The sequence below is a fragment of the Macaca thibetana genome, chromosome 20 (genome assembly GCF_024542745.1).
Source record: "Macaca thibetana thibetana isolate TM-01 chromosome 20, ASM2454274v1, whole genome shotgun sequence".
In the NCBI taxonomy this organism is placed as follows: Eukaryota; Metazoa; Chordata; class Mammalia; order Primates; family Cercopithecidae; genus Macaca; species Macaca thibetana.
In genome coordinates, this window is record NC_065597.1 from 54,867,856 (window position 1) to 54,884,309 (window position 16,454).

A 16,454-nucleotide genomic window follows, 5' to 3' on the forward strand; every position below is an offset into this window, starting at 1 on the left:
GAGAAAACCTGCTGTGAGCAGCAGCTGGGGCTCTCCATGTGAAGGAATAAAAGGGCTAATTCTTGCAAACCGCCTTGGTCAGAGGCATTGGGACAGCCACAGAACTTTATTCACTGAGCATCTGCTAGATGCCAAGACACATCTCATCCCATTCTCTGCCACAGTCCTAAGAGGGAGGAACTGGAAATTTCCTTTCTCAGATAAGGAGATCACAATATCACTGAGCTGATGCAGTAAAATTTCAAGATGATATATGTGAAAACTCCTTGAGGAGGGCTCTATGTGCAGAAATGCTGAACTGGTTTTGGTGTTTTTCTTTTTTCCTCTGTTTAACATTTCCTCCCTGAGGTGGGCTTCACCTGTATTGCTTTCTCCTTCAGGGTCATCAGCTGAGGCCGGCTGAAACCCTGGACAGCTCCCAGCAGTTCCACAGTCCTGATGAATGTGTCTTCCTCCATGCACCGCAGGTCCTTCAGGGCCCAGCAGGCATTGGCTTCGGCCAACTTGAAGATGTCATCGGAAGAGGGGGCCGCGACTCCATGGCAACCTGAAGAAAGGGGAGATGCAGGGAAGGAGAAGAGGAAAGAGAATTTCAGGAAATGTTAGTCTGTGTATTGAAATGAGTAACTTTCTTCGCCAGTCAGATTTATGCATGGAAGGGACTATAGAGTAAAAGTGGAGAGCAGGAGCCCAGGGACTAGACTGAATCCCACTTCTGCCATTTCTTGCTAATTACTGGGTAACAAAGTCATGGAAATGTCAGCTTTTTGCACATCCACATGCACAAACTAGGAGCAGTGCAACATTACAATTAAACTACAAATTCCTTGAGGGCAGTAAGAGCTGGTGGTGAACAGTCCTGACTTTCGATTCAAATCCAAGGCTGTTTAACCTCTCTGTATTTCAGTTTTCTTGTCTACAAAATGGAAATAAAATCACCTCATAGCATGGTTGTGAAAACTAAATGTGTTATATATAAAGCACTTAGAACAGTGCCATGCATACAGTAAGCACTCAATACACAATTTCTGTTGCCTACCTCACCCCCTATGCCTTTGAGTTTGCAACCCAGCATAAAGGTTCCAAAATTATGAAGGAGCCTTCCTATAAAAATGGGAAGATGGGCTGTATGGTGGCTCATGTCTTCAATCCCAGCACTTTGGGAGGCCAAGGCAGAAGGGTCACTTGAGCCCAGGAGTTCAAGACCAGCCTGGGCAACATGGCAAGACCTCACCTCTAAAAAAAAAACTACAAAATATTAGCTGGGTATGATGGCACATGCCTGTAGTCCCAGCTACCCAGGAGGCTGAGGTGGGAGGATCACCCGAGCCTGGGAGGTCAAGGCTGCAGTGAGCCGTGATCATACCACTACTCTCCAGTTTGGGTAACGGTGAGACCCTGTGTCAAAATAAAATAAAAAATAAAAACTAGGAAGATGAGTTGCTGTCCATGAAAATCATAGTGGGGGTTGTGGATTTCCCATCCCAAGAGAAAAGAGAAATGAGCCCTTTGCACTTCCCTTGGCAAGAGGAAAAACAGCCATTTTGGTCTTTGAATAACATGAACCTTACCTACTCAAACCAGTTACCAACCAACATGCAAATGAGATATTGTCTTTGCTGGCTCCGATGTGCCCAACCTGGGAGAAAACTCTAGGATCCTTAAGAGTAACCATGGATTTCTTGTCTTAGCAGCAGACCACCACTGATGCTGACAGATGCACCAACCCCACCCAAGGCCAGGGCATTTCCCAAAGCCCCATGGCCTCTCTCTTCTCATTGCACCTTCAATGGAAATTCACTGCATTCCAATCAAGAGGCAAAAGTAGACCAGATCAAAGATGCCAGTTGTGGTCCTCAAACATCTTTATCATAAGCCACTTGGAAGGGACTAAAGATCCATCCCTCCCTAGGCCAACCCCTACCCCACTCTCTAGTGAAAACAACATCAGTGGTAGCACAGAACTAGAGAGGGCAGAATGGTTGACTAGTACATCAGGGACTTGGTCTTATCACCGTGTCTGTCCAGGGCTTAGAATAGAGCCTGGTACATAGTAGGTGTTCAGCAAATATCTGTGGGTGAATGAACACACACACACACACACACACAAACTAATATAAAACCAAGCAGTAATTCTGCTAATTCATTAATCACTAAAGCATAGCAGCAATTAATACCCAGAACCAACTGAAGAACACTCAAACTATGCACTGATACCAGAGCTTCCTTCCCCTGAGCGTGGACAACCTTACTTTTGTGTACCACATGCACACAGTAAGAGCTCTGCAATATGATGACATGGACTGCCAGATGTTGAGGGCAGTGGGAGCCAGTGGTGCTCACCATCAGCTTTGGGTACAAATCTAAACACTGCCATTTACTAACTCTGTGACTTTGGACAAGTCCCTTAGTCTCCTAAGCCCCAGTTTCCTTAATTTAAGAAACAAGAGAACACCCAAGCCTGGAAATCCACAGCCCTAAATGGAATAGGCATTCCTGTTTTCACATCCAAGTGTTACCTTTTGGCCTGCCACATCCCACTATCCTGTACCCATATAAACCCCAAACCCCAGGCTCCATGAGCATATAAGCAGATGAGCAGATGAATAAAGAGAAGAGGAGCAGAAGAGCAGCATGGCAGAGAAGGAGTGAAAAGAAGAAGCGTCTGAATACCAAGAAGAGTTTGGCTGGGGACGGTCGGAGAGGAGATTGGCCACAGGACAGCCAAACTCCAGGGGAAGATCATCTTCCCACCCCATCCCCTTTCTAGCTCCCCATCCATCCCACTGAGAGCCACCTCCATTACCCAATAAAATCCCCACATTCACCAAGAAAAACAAAACGGGAGAACAATATAATGCATGAGGGATAATCACCCAAGGTACACATAAATCCAATTGTGACACTTCTTTGCTCGATGTCACATGATGCCTCCATCCAAAGTAAAAGCCAAAGTCATTAGGGTTTCCTTTATCAGTCCCTACATGGCTGGCCTTGTCTCTCACTCCCCTCCAAACGCACTGGTCCCTACCTCCCATTCACAGAAGTGATCCTGTCGCACCCTCTGCCTGGAAGACTCTAACTGAAAATATTCACATGGCGCACTCTCCCTTGGGTCTTCATTCAAATGTCACCTTCTCAATGAGACGTTCCTTCATGGTTCTCTGTTCACATGATAGTCCCCCTCCCAACACTCATGGCCCGTTCCCTTGCTTTATTTTCCTTCTTGGCACTTTTCATATGATATACCATATATTTCACTTATGTATGGACTTTATTGTCTTGCTACCCTCCATTTGAAAGTAAGCTCTTTGTTCACATAATTAGTGATTAACTAATATTTGTTGGGTGGATGAAAGCAAGCACTGACTGTCAACTACTACCATTGGATCTGATTAACTTTGTCTCCTCATGCCTGGCCCCAGTTTGCACTTAGTAGGTGCAGGGTAATGATAATAAAATATCTAACACTTGGACAGGCATGGTGGCTCACATCTATAATCCCAGCACTATGGGAGACCAAGGCAGGATGATCACTTTAGTCTCAGAGTTCAACATCAGCCTGGGAAACATGGCAAGATCCTATCTCTACAAAAAATAAAACATTATCCAGATGTGGTGGTGCATGCCTGTAGTCCCAGCTACTTGTGAAGCTGAGGTGGGAGGATCTCTTGAGTCCAGGAGGTCGAGGCTGTAGTGAGCCATGATTGCACCACTGCACTCCAGCCTGGGTAACAAAGCAAGGCCCTGCCTCTATAAAATCAAATTTTAGGCGGGGGCGCAGTGGCTCACACCTATAATCCCAGCACTTCAGGAGGCCAAGACGGGTGGATCACCTGAGGCCAGAGTTCAAGACCAGCCTCACCAACATGGTGAAACCCCACCTTTACTAATAATACAAAACTTAGCCAGGCGTAGTGGCACATGCCTATAATCCCAGCTAGTCAGGAGGCTGAGGCAGGATAGTTGCTGGAATCTGGGAGGCGGAGGTTGCAGTGGGCCGAGATCATGCCACTGTACTCCAGTCTGGGTGACACAGTGAGACTCCACCTCAAAAAATTTTTTTAAAATCAAATTTTAAAAATATCTAACACTTATTAAGGGTCTGCTACATGCCAGACATTCTTGTAAACATGTTTCTGGGCTTAAACCCATTAATTCTCACAATAACCCAGTGAGGTAGAGACTTTCATTATCCCCATTTGATAGAGGATGAAAGCTGAGGCACACAGAGGTTAAAGAGCTTACCCAAAACCACACAGCCAGTAAGTGGCAGCCTCAGGAGTGAAATCTAGCCAGCTCAGCCCTGTCACTGCAATGTTAAACCATTAATCCATGTTGGTCCTTTAAGTCAATCCTACTGAAATGTTTGTTACACGAATTCACTCATTAAACCTACTAGCCTGGGTATGGAGTATGGGACATGATTCCAGGTTACTTTACAAAAGTGTAACTCTTTTTTGTTTTGTTTTGTTTTGAGACAGAGTCTCACTGTCACCCAGGCTGGAGTACAGCGGTACCATCTCAGCTCACTGCAAATTTCACCTCCTGGGTTCAAGCAATCCTTGTGCCTCAGCCTCTGGAGTACCTGGGACTACACGCACGCACCATTATGCCCGGCTAATTTTTGTGTTTTTAGTAGAGACAGGGTTTTGCCATGTTGGCCAGGCTGGTCTCAAACTCCTGACCTCAAGTGATCTGCCTGCCTCAATCTCATAAAGTGCTAGGATTACAGGCTTGAGCAACCGCGCCTGACCCAAAAATGTAATTCTTTGCCTATAGATTTTGTCATTCTATTGCTTTGCAGACATTTCATCCAGTTCCCTGCATAAGGAGGCCTCTTGATGTCAGAGACCCTGCCCAAAACACTGCTACCCCAGCAGCGGCTCAGATACCCTGGAAACACTCACCAGGCATAGGGTCAGAGCTGGGGATCTTGTCACTGCTGTTCCGAACAGATCCAAAGACAGCCCAAAGGAATTCTTTAGGGGGCAAGGTCCTGGCCATCTTGGAAGCTGCTTGTAGAAGGATCTCAGGAAACTGTGTGAGAGAAGATGAAAGAAGATGAATAATAATTAAAGCCCCTTAAATACAGATTGAAATCAGAATTGAAACCGTCACACTACTTACTGCCTTCATTCTTTGTTATAGCAACTTCTCATATAAATCTAATCCCTAGTCCCACTAATGTGGTCTCTATAAAGAATCCTATAAAATGATACTCAACCTCAATAAAAATCCAATAAAGGCTAAAAAACATAAATACATCACTTTTCACTAGATAGTCAAAAATAAAATAAAGTGCTAATACTTAATGTTGGGCACATTCATTTTTCTGTGGGACTGTCAAATTGTGCAGTATTAGCAGAGCAATCTGATAATATCAACAAAAAATGTAGGCTAGGCCAGGTGCAGTGGCTCACACCTGTAATCCCAGCATTTTGGGAGGTCGAGGTGGGCAAATCACTTGAGGTCAGGAGCTCAAGACTGGCCTGGCCAATGTGGTGAAACCCCATCTCTACTAAAAATACAAAAATTAGCCAGGCGTGGTGGCACGCGCCTGTCATCCCAGCTACTTAGGAGGCTGAGGCAGAAGGATCACTTGGGCCCAGGAGGCGGAGGTTGTAGTGAGTTGAGAGCATGCCACTGCACTCCAGCCTGGCGATGGGAGTAAAATCCTGTCTCAAAAAAAAAAAAAAAAATGTATATGTACCTACCCCTTTTTTGGTTTGGTGCTATTTCAAAGTTTTTACTAAACTTTATGTTTGATATACTTTGGATGTGTACCCCACCCAAATCTCATATTGAAATGTAATCCCCAGTATTGGAGGTGGGGCCCAGTGAGAGGTGATTGGATCATGGGGGCAGATTTTTCATGAATGGTTAAATACAATCCCCTTGGTACTGTCCTCACAATAACGAGAGCATTCTCTCGAGACCTTGTTGTTTAAATGCACGTAGCACCTCCCCCATCACTGTCTTGCTCCTGCGGGGGCGAAGTAAGACGTGCCTGCTCCCTCTTCGCCTTCCGCCATGATTGTAAGTTTCCTGAGGCCTTCCCAAGAGCTGGGCAGATGCCAGCATCATGCTTCCTGTACAGTCTGCAGAGCCATGAGCCAATCGATCCTCTTTTTTTTTTTTTTTTTTCCAGACAGAGTCTCGCTTTGTCACTCAAGCTGGAGTACAGTGGTGGGATCTCCACTCACTGCAACCTCCACCTCCCAGGCTCAAGTAATTCTCGTGCCTCAGCCTCCTGAGTAGCTGGGATTACAGGCATGCAGCACCAAGCCAGGCTAAGTTTTTTTTATTTTTAGTATAGACAGGGTTTCACTATCTTGGCCTGGCTGGTCTCAAACTCCTGGCCTCAAGTGATTCACCCACCTCGGCCTCGCAAAGTGCTGGGATTACAGATGTGAGCCACTGTGCCTGGCGGTGTGTGTTTGTTTTTTGTTTATTGAGATGGAGTCTCGCTCTGTCACCCAGGCTGGAGTGCAGGGTGCGATCTCAAGTAACTGTAAGCTCTGCCTCCAGGGTTCACGCCATTTTCCTGCCTCAGCCTCCTGAGTAACTGGGACTACAGGCACCCACCACCACGCCTGGCTAATTTTTTGTATTTTTTAGGAGAGACGGGGTTTCACCGTGTTAGCCAGGATGGTCTCGATTTCCTGACCTCGTTCCGCCCACCTCGGCCTCCCAAAGTGCTGGGATTACAGGCATGAGCCACTGCGCCTGGCCCTTTTTATTTTTTATTTTTAAATTTAATTTTATTTTAAGTTCAGGGGTACATGGCAGGTTTGTTATATAGGTAAGCTTGTGTCATGGAGGCTTGTTGTACAAATTATGTAATCACCCAGGTATTAAGCCTAGTACCCATTAGTTATTTTTGCTGATCTTCTCTCTCCTCCCACCCTTCACTCTCCAATAGGCCCCAGTATCTGCTGTTCCATTCTATGTGACAATATGTTCTCATCATTTAGCTACCACTTATAAGTGAGAACATGTGGTATTTGGTTTTCTGTTCCTGCATTAGTTTGCTAAGGATGATGGCCTGCAGCTCCATCCATGTCCCTGCAAAGAACACGATCTCATTCTTTTTTACAGCCACATAGTATTCCATGTAAACCTCTTTTGTTTATAAATTAGCCAGTCTCAGGTATTTCTTTATAGCAATGCAAGAATTGCCTAACACAGGTCAGGTGCAGTGGCTCACACCTGTAATCCTAGCACTTTGGGAGGCCCAAGCGGACAGATCACCTGAGGTCAAGGGTTCAAGACCAGCCTGGCCAACATGGTGAAACCCTGTTTCCACAAAAAATATAAAAATTCGCTGGGCATGGTGGTGTATGCCTGTAATCCCAGCTACTCAGGAGGCTGAGGCAGGAGAATCACTTGAACCCAGGAGGCGAGGATTGCAGTGAGCTGAGATCGTGCCACTGTACTCCAGCCTGGGCAAGAGAGCTAGACTCTGTCTCAAAAAAGAAAAAGAGAATTGCCTAACAACATTTATCATGAAAAGGAGGTGAAGAAGGGTTGTCTCAACATCCTGGATGGAGACTAGCAATGAGGGGACTTAGGGGACTTTGGGTTGCCTTGGAGAAAGTGCCATTTCTCATCTAGAAAGAATACACTTTGTCAAGACTTGGGATATTATTAGGAGGCCTGTCCGTGGGCCCAGAGAATTCATCAAGCCCTACAAACAGCTATGCCTCTCTGGGTCCCAGCTCACCCAGAGAGAAAGCCTCTCAGCCTATGTATCTCCCCTTTCTAGACTCATCTTCAGAATTAGAGTCACCGTCTAGGCCAGCAGTTCTCAACCCTGACTGTACATAAGAATCACCTGGGACACCCAGAGCCAGCTCCTACAGATTCTGACTAGTTGGTCTGGGCTAGATACCATGGACTGGTCCACCTTGGAATCTCCCCAGGTGATTCTAATGTGCAGCTAAGGTGGAAAGCAACTGCTCTAAGACAGTTAACTTTTAGAAAGCAATGTGCATAACGGAGTGAATGGTATTTTCCATTTTGTATTTTTTAAAGAAGAGTGTATATATGCTCCTGTGTTTTTAGTAGAGACAGGGTTTCACCATGTTGGCTTGTTATATAGATATTTTTACACGTATATAAAACTTGTTATATAGGTAGTCAGGATTTTTTTGAAAGGATGCAGAAGAGACTGGGGACAGCAACTGCCTCTGAAGAGGGAAGCAAGGGAACTACAAGTCTGGGGTGGGAGGGAGACTTGCCTCTCATCCTATTACCTTTAGTGCAATTGGGATTTGTTAATCAGGAGCATGTATTACTTGTTTTATTAAACATTTCCAGTATTTAAAAAAAGAGTGTACAGAATAATACAACAAAACACCCATGTCCTCACAACCCAGCTTAAGAAATAAAACATCACAATATAAATAATAAGTCCCTCCTTCACTCTTTGCCTTCCTCCTTCCCCAGAAGTAACTGTCACTCTGAATTTGGCATTCACTTTTACACTTCTCTTACATATAAACTTGGTTTACATATGCTTTAAATTAATTCAGCTAGTATTTATTTATTTACTTCATATCCTACTATAGATATTCTTTTGCAACCTGGGTTTTTTTTAAATTCTACACTGTGTTTTTGAGATTTCACAGTGTTGATACAAGACTTTTTCAATTTCAGAAGTTGATTTTTTTAAGATTAGATAGATATATGTATGTTCTCACTGATATGTGGGAGCTAAACTATGAGGACCCAAAGGCATAAGAATGATGCAATGGACTTTGGGGACTTGGATGGAAGATTGTGGGGGACAAGGGATAAAAGACTACAAATATGGTGCAGTGTATACTGCTCGGGTAATAGGTGCACCAAAATCTTACCAATCACCACTAAATAACTTACTCCTGTAACCAAGTACCACCTGTACCCCAATAACTTATGGAAAATAATAAACATCTAAACATAGAAAAAACAAGGAAGGAAAAAAATAGATGGATATATAACATTTGTGCATCAGGGCCAGGCAAGGTGGCTCACGCCTATAATCCCAACACTTGGGAGGTTAAGGCGGGCAGATCACTTGAGGTCAGGAGTTCAAGACCAGCCTGGCCAATATGGTGAAACCCCATAGCTACTAAAAATATATAAATTAGCCGGGCATAGTGGCAGGCACCTGTAATCCCAGCTACTCGGGAGGCTGAGGCAGGAGAATCACTTGAACCCGGGAGGCGGAGGTTGCAGTGAGCCGAGATTGCATCGCTACCCTCCAGCCTGTGCAACAGAGGGAGACTCCATCTCAAAATAAAATAAAATAATAAAATAAAAATAAACATTTGTGCATCAACTGCTTATAACCATATATTTGGACATCCAGAATATGATTTTACTGTGACTGGACTTAAGAATGTGTGCTGCACATGTGTAATCGTAGGTGATGTTCTGTGTGTTCAGGCCCTGCTGAGTATGTGTGACCATATGTACCTTGCGCCTGAAAGTGCAGGTATGAGAGTGTGTGGATATGCTTTGTGGGGAATCTGATTGTCGTTCAGCAAACATTCACTCCTTTCCTACCCTCCACCTCCTGCCCCATTAAAGTTGGTCTTGGTCATGTAACTTACTTTGGCCATTGGAGTGTGGCAGAAGTGACAGCGTGTCAATTTCCAGCCTAGGACTTAAGGAGAATTGTACTTATCCCTTCTCTTTTTGGTAGTTTCACACCTTCATGGTGAGAACAAGTTCTAGAGGCTGGGCTCCAAATGCAGCCTTATAGAGCAGGGCTGCTCCAGTGACCCACAGATCAGGCAGCAAGAAACATATGCGAATTGTTCTATGCCCTTGAGATTGTGTGGCTTTGTTACACAGCAAAAATGACTAATTCATGCTTATTTTCCATGTCCCTTGACCTAGACTATCTAACTTCTGGAGCCTTACTCCAAGAAAAGTGTCATGCCCAAATGTAATAATCAATAAAGACTTGTTATTGGATTAAATGTGTCTGCACATGTGATTGCATACACTGGACATATATGTGCATGTGCCTAGGGCACCAGCCAATGTGAGAGCCAGAACAGATGTGGGTGTGAGATGCACACTAATAGCAGAGTGGTAGCTAAGTGATGCCCGTCTGCACACATCTGCCTGGGGGGCCACACAAAAGGGCCTGAGTTCATTTAGCTGTGGCCTCACTCCCTTTTCCAGAACCTTGCACATCCTGGAATGGAGCTGGAAACATCTTAGCCCTTTGAGGCAGGGAGGAAGCTTCCAGAAGCTTAGACCGCAGTATAATTGACCACACTTTCTCTCCCCTTCAAACTCCTTCCGCCTTCTTAAGATGAAGCACAACATTACCTTTGTGGCTATAGAGCTTAATTCATCTCCTGAGAAAAGTACTAGAAAGGGTCCCAAGTCCTTCGTGGTCTCGGCTGTCCAGTGCTGAGGGAGTCTAAAAAGATATAATAACCAGTAAAGTGAAAAAAGCATGCTGTGGTTGACATCTGTTGCCTTTTCCCCCAACACTCTTGTCTTTCAGGAACAGATTGTCTTATACTCAGAGAAACTGTCAATCACATGGTCCCACTTCCTTGATCAAGAAAATTGGCATGTGATACAGGCTGACCAATCAGAGTCATCCCTGGGAATTTTGATGGAACTATCAGAGAAGCTCTCCTTTCTCTGGTATCTCTGGCTGTAAAGAGGATATTGGAGGACATTCGTATTACCAAGTGGAAAAAGTAAAGACCACACCAAGGAACACAGAATTGAGGGATGGGAGGAACGTATTCCTGATGATGTCATTTGAGACACTGGATTCAGCCACGCCTGAAGACCACCAGTGGAGTTTCCCATTACATTCCATTCCTGAATTCAATACATTCTCATTCTCTTTAGTTTGAATTAAATTATTGAATTTCTGCCATTTACATCAGTGTTTCCTTCCTCCTCCTCCCCGATAGAAGAGTAATTATATATCTCTTCCTTTTAATTTACCATAACAGTCTTTTCTTAGAATAAGAAAAAAAAACTTTCTCTTGAACTTGGCAGGATAAAATAAAAGCACTGACCCGGAATCCACTGTTATTCTTATGTAGATCATAAATGCCTACAGTGAAGAGCATTACACTATCTTTGGTGACATCTCTAAAGGAGGTCTGCCCAATTAGCAGTGACAGCTGGTGGCAATGCAAAATCATACAGCCACTTTGGAAGAACTTTGGTGGTTTCTTACAAAAGCAAACATGTTTTTGCCATATAACCCAGCAAACACACTCTTTGGCATTTACGCAAAGGAGTTGAAAACTTATGTCTACATGAAAACCTGTATATGGATGTTTATAGCAGCTTTATCCATAATTGCCAAAATTTGGAAGCAACCAAATGTCCTTCCGTAGGTGAAGGGCTAAATAAACTGTGGTTCATGAAGACAATGAAATATTATTCAGCACTAAAAAGAAGTGAGCTATCAAGCCAAAAAAAGACCTGGAGAAAACTTAAGTACATACTACTAAGTGAAATAAGTCTATCTGAAAAGGCTATCTGCTGTATGGTTCCAAATATATGATACTCTAGAAAAGGCAACAGTATCAGTGGTTGCCAGGAATTAGGAGTGAGGGAGGAATGAACAGGCAAAGCCCGGAAGGATTTTTAGGGCAGCGAAAATACTCCAAATGATACTATAATGGTGAATACATGTTATTATATACTTGTCTGAATTAAATGTGTAATTTAGAATGTAAAGCACCAAGAGTGAACCCTAATGTAAAATACAGACTTCGGATGACAATGAGAATCCAATGACAATAATGTCAACATAGGTTCATCAGTTCTAACAAATGTACAGCTTTGGTGGGGGATATTGATCACGGGGAGTTTATGCATGTATGGGGTCAGAGAGATATGGGAAATCTCTATCCTCTCCATTTTTCTGAGAACCTAAAACTAGTCTTAAAAATAGACTCTAGGGTCAGGCATGGTGGCTCACACCTATAATCCCAACACTGTGGGAGGCTTAGGTGGGTGAATCCCTTGAGCCCAGGAGTTCAAGACCCACCTAAGCAACATGATGAAATTCCATCCCTTAAAAAAAAATACAAAAATTAGCTGGGTACAGTGATGTGCACCTGTGGTCCCAGCTACTTGGAAGGCTGAGGTGAGAGGATCACCTGAGCCAAGGAGGTTGAGGCTGCAGTGAGCCATTACTGTGCCACAGCACTCCAGCCTGGGTGACAAAGCAAGACCCCATCTCAAAAAAAAATATATATATATAGTCTTTAAACTAATAATAATACCACTGCTGTGCATCTGTAAAGGGCCATGTTTTCCAAATTTCCCCTTCATATGCCAAGCTGTGTAAGTAACAACTCTTTGAGATTTGTAGAGAAGCTACTATTGATTCCATTTTACAGCAAATCTGAAGCCAAGGCCAGGCGTGGTGGCTCATGCCTGTAATCCCAGAACTTTGGGAGGTCGAGGTGGGTGGATCACGAGGTCAGGAGATCGAGACCATCCTGGCCAACGTGGTGAAGCCCTGTCTCTCCTAAAAATACAAAAATTAGCTGGGCGTGGTGGCACATGCCTGTAATCCCAGCTACTCGGGAGGCTGAGGCAGGAGAATCGCTTGAACCAGGGAGTCAGAGGTTGCAGTGAGCCAAGGTTGCACCACTGCACTCCAACCTGGCCACAGAGTGAGACTCCGTCTCAGAAAAAAAAAAAAAAAAAAAAAAAAAAAAAAAATCTGAAGCCAAAAGAAGAAAGGTCACATTTCCAAAATAAGCCTAATAATTTTATCTCATCCTAAGCCAGAGACTCTGTTTGCAGGGCAGGAAAGCCAAGGTTGAGTGTCCCTCCACAGAGCATACCACAGCCCCAAAAGCCAAGCCCAGCCACTCCTCACCCGTACTGTCCCAGGAGCTTGAGCCTCACTGCAGCCTTTTGCTTGGGGTTGAGGTCTGGACAGTCTCTGAGGCCGTGTAGAGCAGTTGCCCAGGCCCTGGGGGAGATCCCCCTGTCGATGATGGCTGCGGGCAAGTGACACAGCAGGTTCCCCATGATGTCCACAGTGTACTCATCGGCAATGGAGTTGTCCTAAACCCAAAAAGTGGAGCCAATGGGCAGTTCCAGCAGAGCATAAGATCATGAACCATTAGAAATATATCCTGTGAGGTGGGCACTGTGGCTGACACCTATAATCCCAGCACTCTGGGAGGCCGAGGCAGGCAGATCATTTGAGGCCAGGGGTTCAAAGTCAGGCTGGCCAACATGGTGAAACCCCATCTATACTAAAAATACAAAAATTGGGCCGGGCGCGGTGGCTCAAGCCTGTAATCCCAGCACTTTGGGAGGCCGAGACGGGCGGATCACGAGGTCAGGAGATCGAGACTATCCTGGCTAACATGGTGAAACCCCGTCTCTACTAAAAATACAAAAAACTAGCCGGGCGTGGTGGTGGGCGCCTGTAGTCTCAGCTACTTGGGAGGCTGAGGCGGGAGAATGGCGTGAACCCGGGAGGCGGAGCTTGCAGTGAGCCGAGATCACGCCACTGCACTCCAGCCTGGGAGACACAGCGAGACTCCGTCTCAAAAAAAAAAAAAAAAAAAAAAAATACAAAAATTGGCCTGGCGTCGTGGCGCATGGCTGTAGTCCCAGCTAGTCAGGAGGCTGAGGCACAAGAATCACTTGAACCCGGGAGGTGGAGGTTGCAGTGAGCCGAGATGATCATGCCATTGCACTCCAGCCTGGGTGACAGAGGAAAACTCTGTCTCAAAAAAGAGAAAAAAAAAAAAAAAAAGTTCCAATCCCAAACTTCTTAAAGACTCCAGGATCTGAATTGCCTACCTGCCACAGATTCCTAGAGATGGAAGGGGACCTGATCTTCCCCAGGGATGCAGGCCTCAGAAATCTGGAAAACCCTGGCTTGGCACACCAGGAGCACTCAGTAATTGAGCACTACTGTCATTGTTACTGCTCTAAGAATATTCCAGAGTTCAACCACCATTACACTATTAGCACCACAACAACGAAAACAGCACTTCAAAGTCTGTGTGCCACTTGAAAGCCTTCAAAGCTCTTTTGCACTTTTGCAAAATGACAAAAATTGTTGACATTTGTTGTGTGTTTCCTATGTGCACTGTCCTGAGTATCTACGGGTCTCAATTTAGTCATCTTCAAAGTAACTGTAAGGAGTAAGTACTACTATTATCCATTTTTTAAAGAAAAAGAAACTGCCAGCTAGTGGCAAGGCTAGGATTCACACCCAGACAGTCTGGCCTTTGAGCCTTTACATTAAACAACACATTGCCCATGTCATGCTCTCAATACCCTATGAGGAAGCTGGGTACAGTGGCTCACATCTGTAATCCCAACACTTTGGGAGGCCAAGGTAGGTGGATCACCTGATGTCAGGAGTTTGAGACAATCCTGGCCAACATGATGAAACCCTGTCTCTACTGAAAATACAAAAAATAGCCGGGTATAGTGGTACACACCTGTATTCCCAGCTACTTGGGAGGCTGAGGCAGGAGAATCGCTCAAACCTGGGAGGCAGAGGTTGCAGTGAGCTGAGATCGCGCCACTGCACTCCAGCCTGGGTGACAGAGTGAGACTCTGCCCCACCCCAAAAAAAAAAATACTCTATAGGGGATGTGCTATTACCCCCACCTTACAGATGAGAAGACTGAGGCTCAGGGAGGAAAGGTGATTCGCCCAAAGCCACATAACCAATCACTGGCACCCAGTCTCTGGGTACTGTGCTCTTTCCATTCCTCCAGAGTAGCCTCCCCTCCTTTGGACCCTGGAGCAGAAGTCTCCAGAACCAATGGCCAAGATTGTTCCAACCAGCAGCTTTAGAGTAAGCTTCAAGACCCACAAGTCAGACTTCTGGACATCAGAGCAGGCTCAAGATCCCAGCCAGATCCCTCACAGGGCTCCCCAAGATGGCCACAGACACCCAGAGGGAGGGAATGCCCAAGAAGAGTTTTCTTACCAGGCACTGCTGCACTTTCCTGAGGACTGAAGTCTTTTTGTGGGAATCTAAAACCAAGGAATCCAACCAGCTCTTCCCCAGGCTGATCAGAAAGGGCACACACTGGGAGGCTGGGACAGAAGCCAGGTAGCGGGCCCTGGAAAGGGATGTGGAGAACAAGAGGAGGAACACGTGGCTGCTCCTGTTGACCCCTAAAATCAGGGTCCACATGCCCAAGAGCTCATCCCAAAGACGTTCTTTAAATGTTTGTTCTCCCCAGTGATGCTTTGGCTCCCTGCAGCAGGTAGCAAGTCTCCCACCCATCATGCTCCTCTTCTATGGGTGGGAACAAACTTCCCATCATGCTATCTCTTCTATGAATGGGCAACAAACTTCTCATCATGCTCTCTTCTATGGGTGGGAGCAAATTTCCCATCATGACCCTCTTCTATGGGTGGGAACAAACTTCCCATCATGCTCCTCTTCTATGCCCCAGAGCATTGATCAGATAATGGGTTCTCCATAAATAAACATGTTGATTGATGGACTGGTTGAGGGGAGATGAAAAAGAAAGGAAAAAGTAGATGAAAAAAGAGACAAAGAGGAGAGAGAATAAGTAGAAAGTGAGAAAGAAAGATAAGAAAAAGAGTGGAAAGAGAAATTCTGTCATCTCCAGTCCAGAACTCTGCCTTCAGCTCTTGATCCTTCAGCTCTTGACCATGTATTCTCAACAGGGTCAAGGTCACCCTCAAAAAGGAGAAACTGGTTTGGATGGGGGATAAAAAAGACTGTTATGATCTGTGACCCACTGAAACTCATTCCTACTCAGAATATTTTTCCTCAGTGTATAATTTCTTTCATTCAGGAGAAATTAAAATTTTCTCCTTTGGAAGGCAATAATAAAAGTTGAGAAAAGCTGCATGAAACCCATCCGGCCTACTCAACCCCACCACTCGACTGTTCCAAAACCAGATTCAACATCTTCTCCCAAACATGTTCTTCCACCTCTGTGCTATCCCACACTCCTTTCTTTCTTTGTCCCAGCCTGTTATTGCTATCTCCTTAGTATTATCCCAATCTGTTCTTACTTCCGGCTGGGTGTGGTAGCTCACACCTATAATCCCAGCACTTTGGGAAGCCAAGGTGGGTGGATCACCTGAGATCAGGAGTTTGAGACCAGCCTGAGCAACACGGTGAAATCCTATCTCTACCAAAAATACAAAAAATTACCTGGGCATGGCGGCATGGACCTGGGGTTTCGACTACTCCAGAGGCTGAAGTGGAAGAATCACTTGAACCTGGGAGGCAGAGGTTGCAGTGAGCTGAGATCGCACCACTGCACTCCAACCTGGGTGACAGAATGAGACCCTGTCTCAAAACAACAACAACAAAAATCTATTCTTACTTCTCCATTCCCAGTACCACTGTCTTATTTATTTCTTCATTCATCCAGCAAATACCTACAAAACATCTACAGTAAGTCAGGCACTATTCTAGGCACCAAATATAACAATGA

At 45.0% G+C, this 16,454-nt stretch overlaps 1 protein-coding gene across 1 annotated transcript in view; it reads right to left on the bottom strand.

The window, feature by feature from the left end:
* OTOA (otoancorin) overlaps positions 1–16,454 on the bottom strand; it is an 81,485-nt gene that overhangs the window by 19,514 nt on the left and 45,517 nt on the right. The window contains exons 18-22 of the mRNA XM_050774053.1: positions 14,960–15,095; positions 12,872–13,062; positions 10,330–10,423; positions 4,911–5,040; positions 360–547 (exon numbers count right to left, since the gene is read on the bottom strand). Of these exons, the coding sequence (XP_050630010.1) occupies positions 360–547; positions 4,911–5,040; positions 10,330–10,423; positions 12,872–13,062; positions 14,960–15,095 (739 nt within the window). The remainder of the gene's footprint in view (positions 1–359; positions 548–4,910; positions 5,041–10,329; positions 10,424–12,871; positions 13,063–14,959; positions 15,096–16,454) is intronic.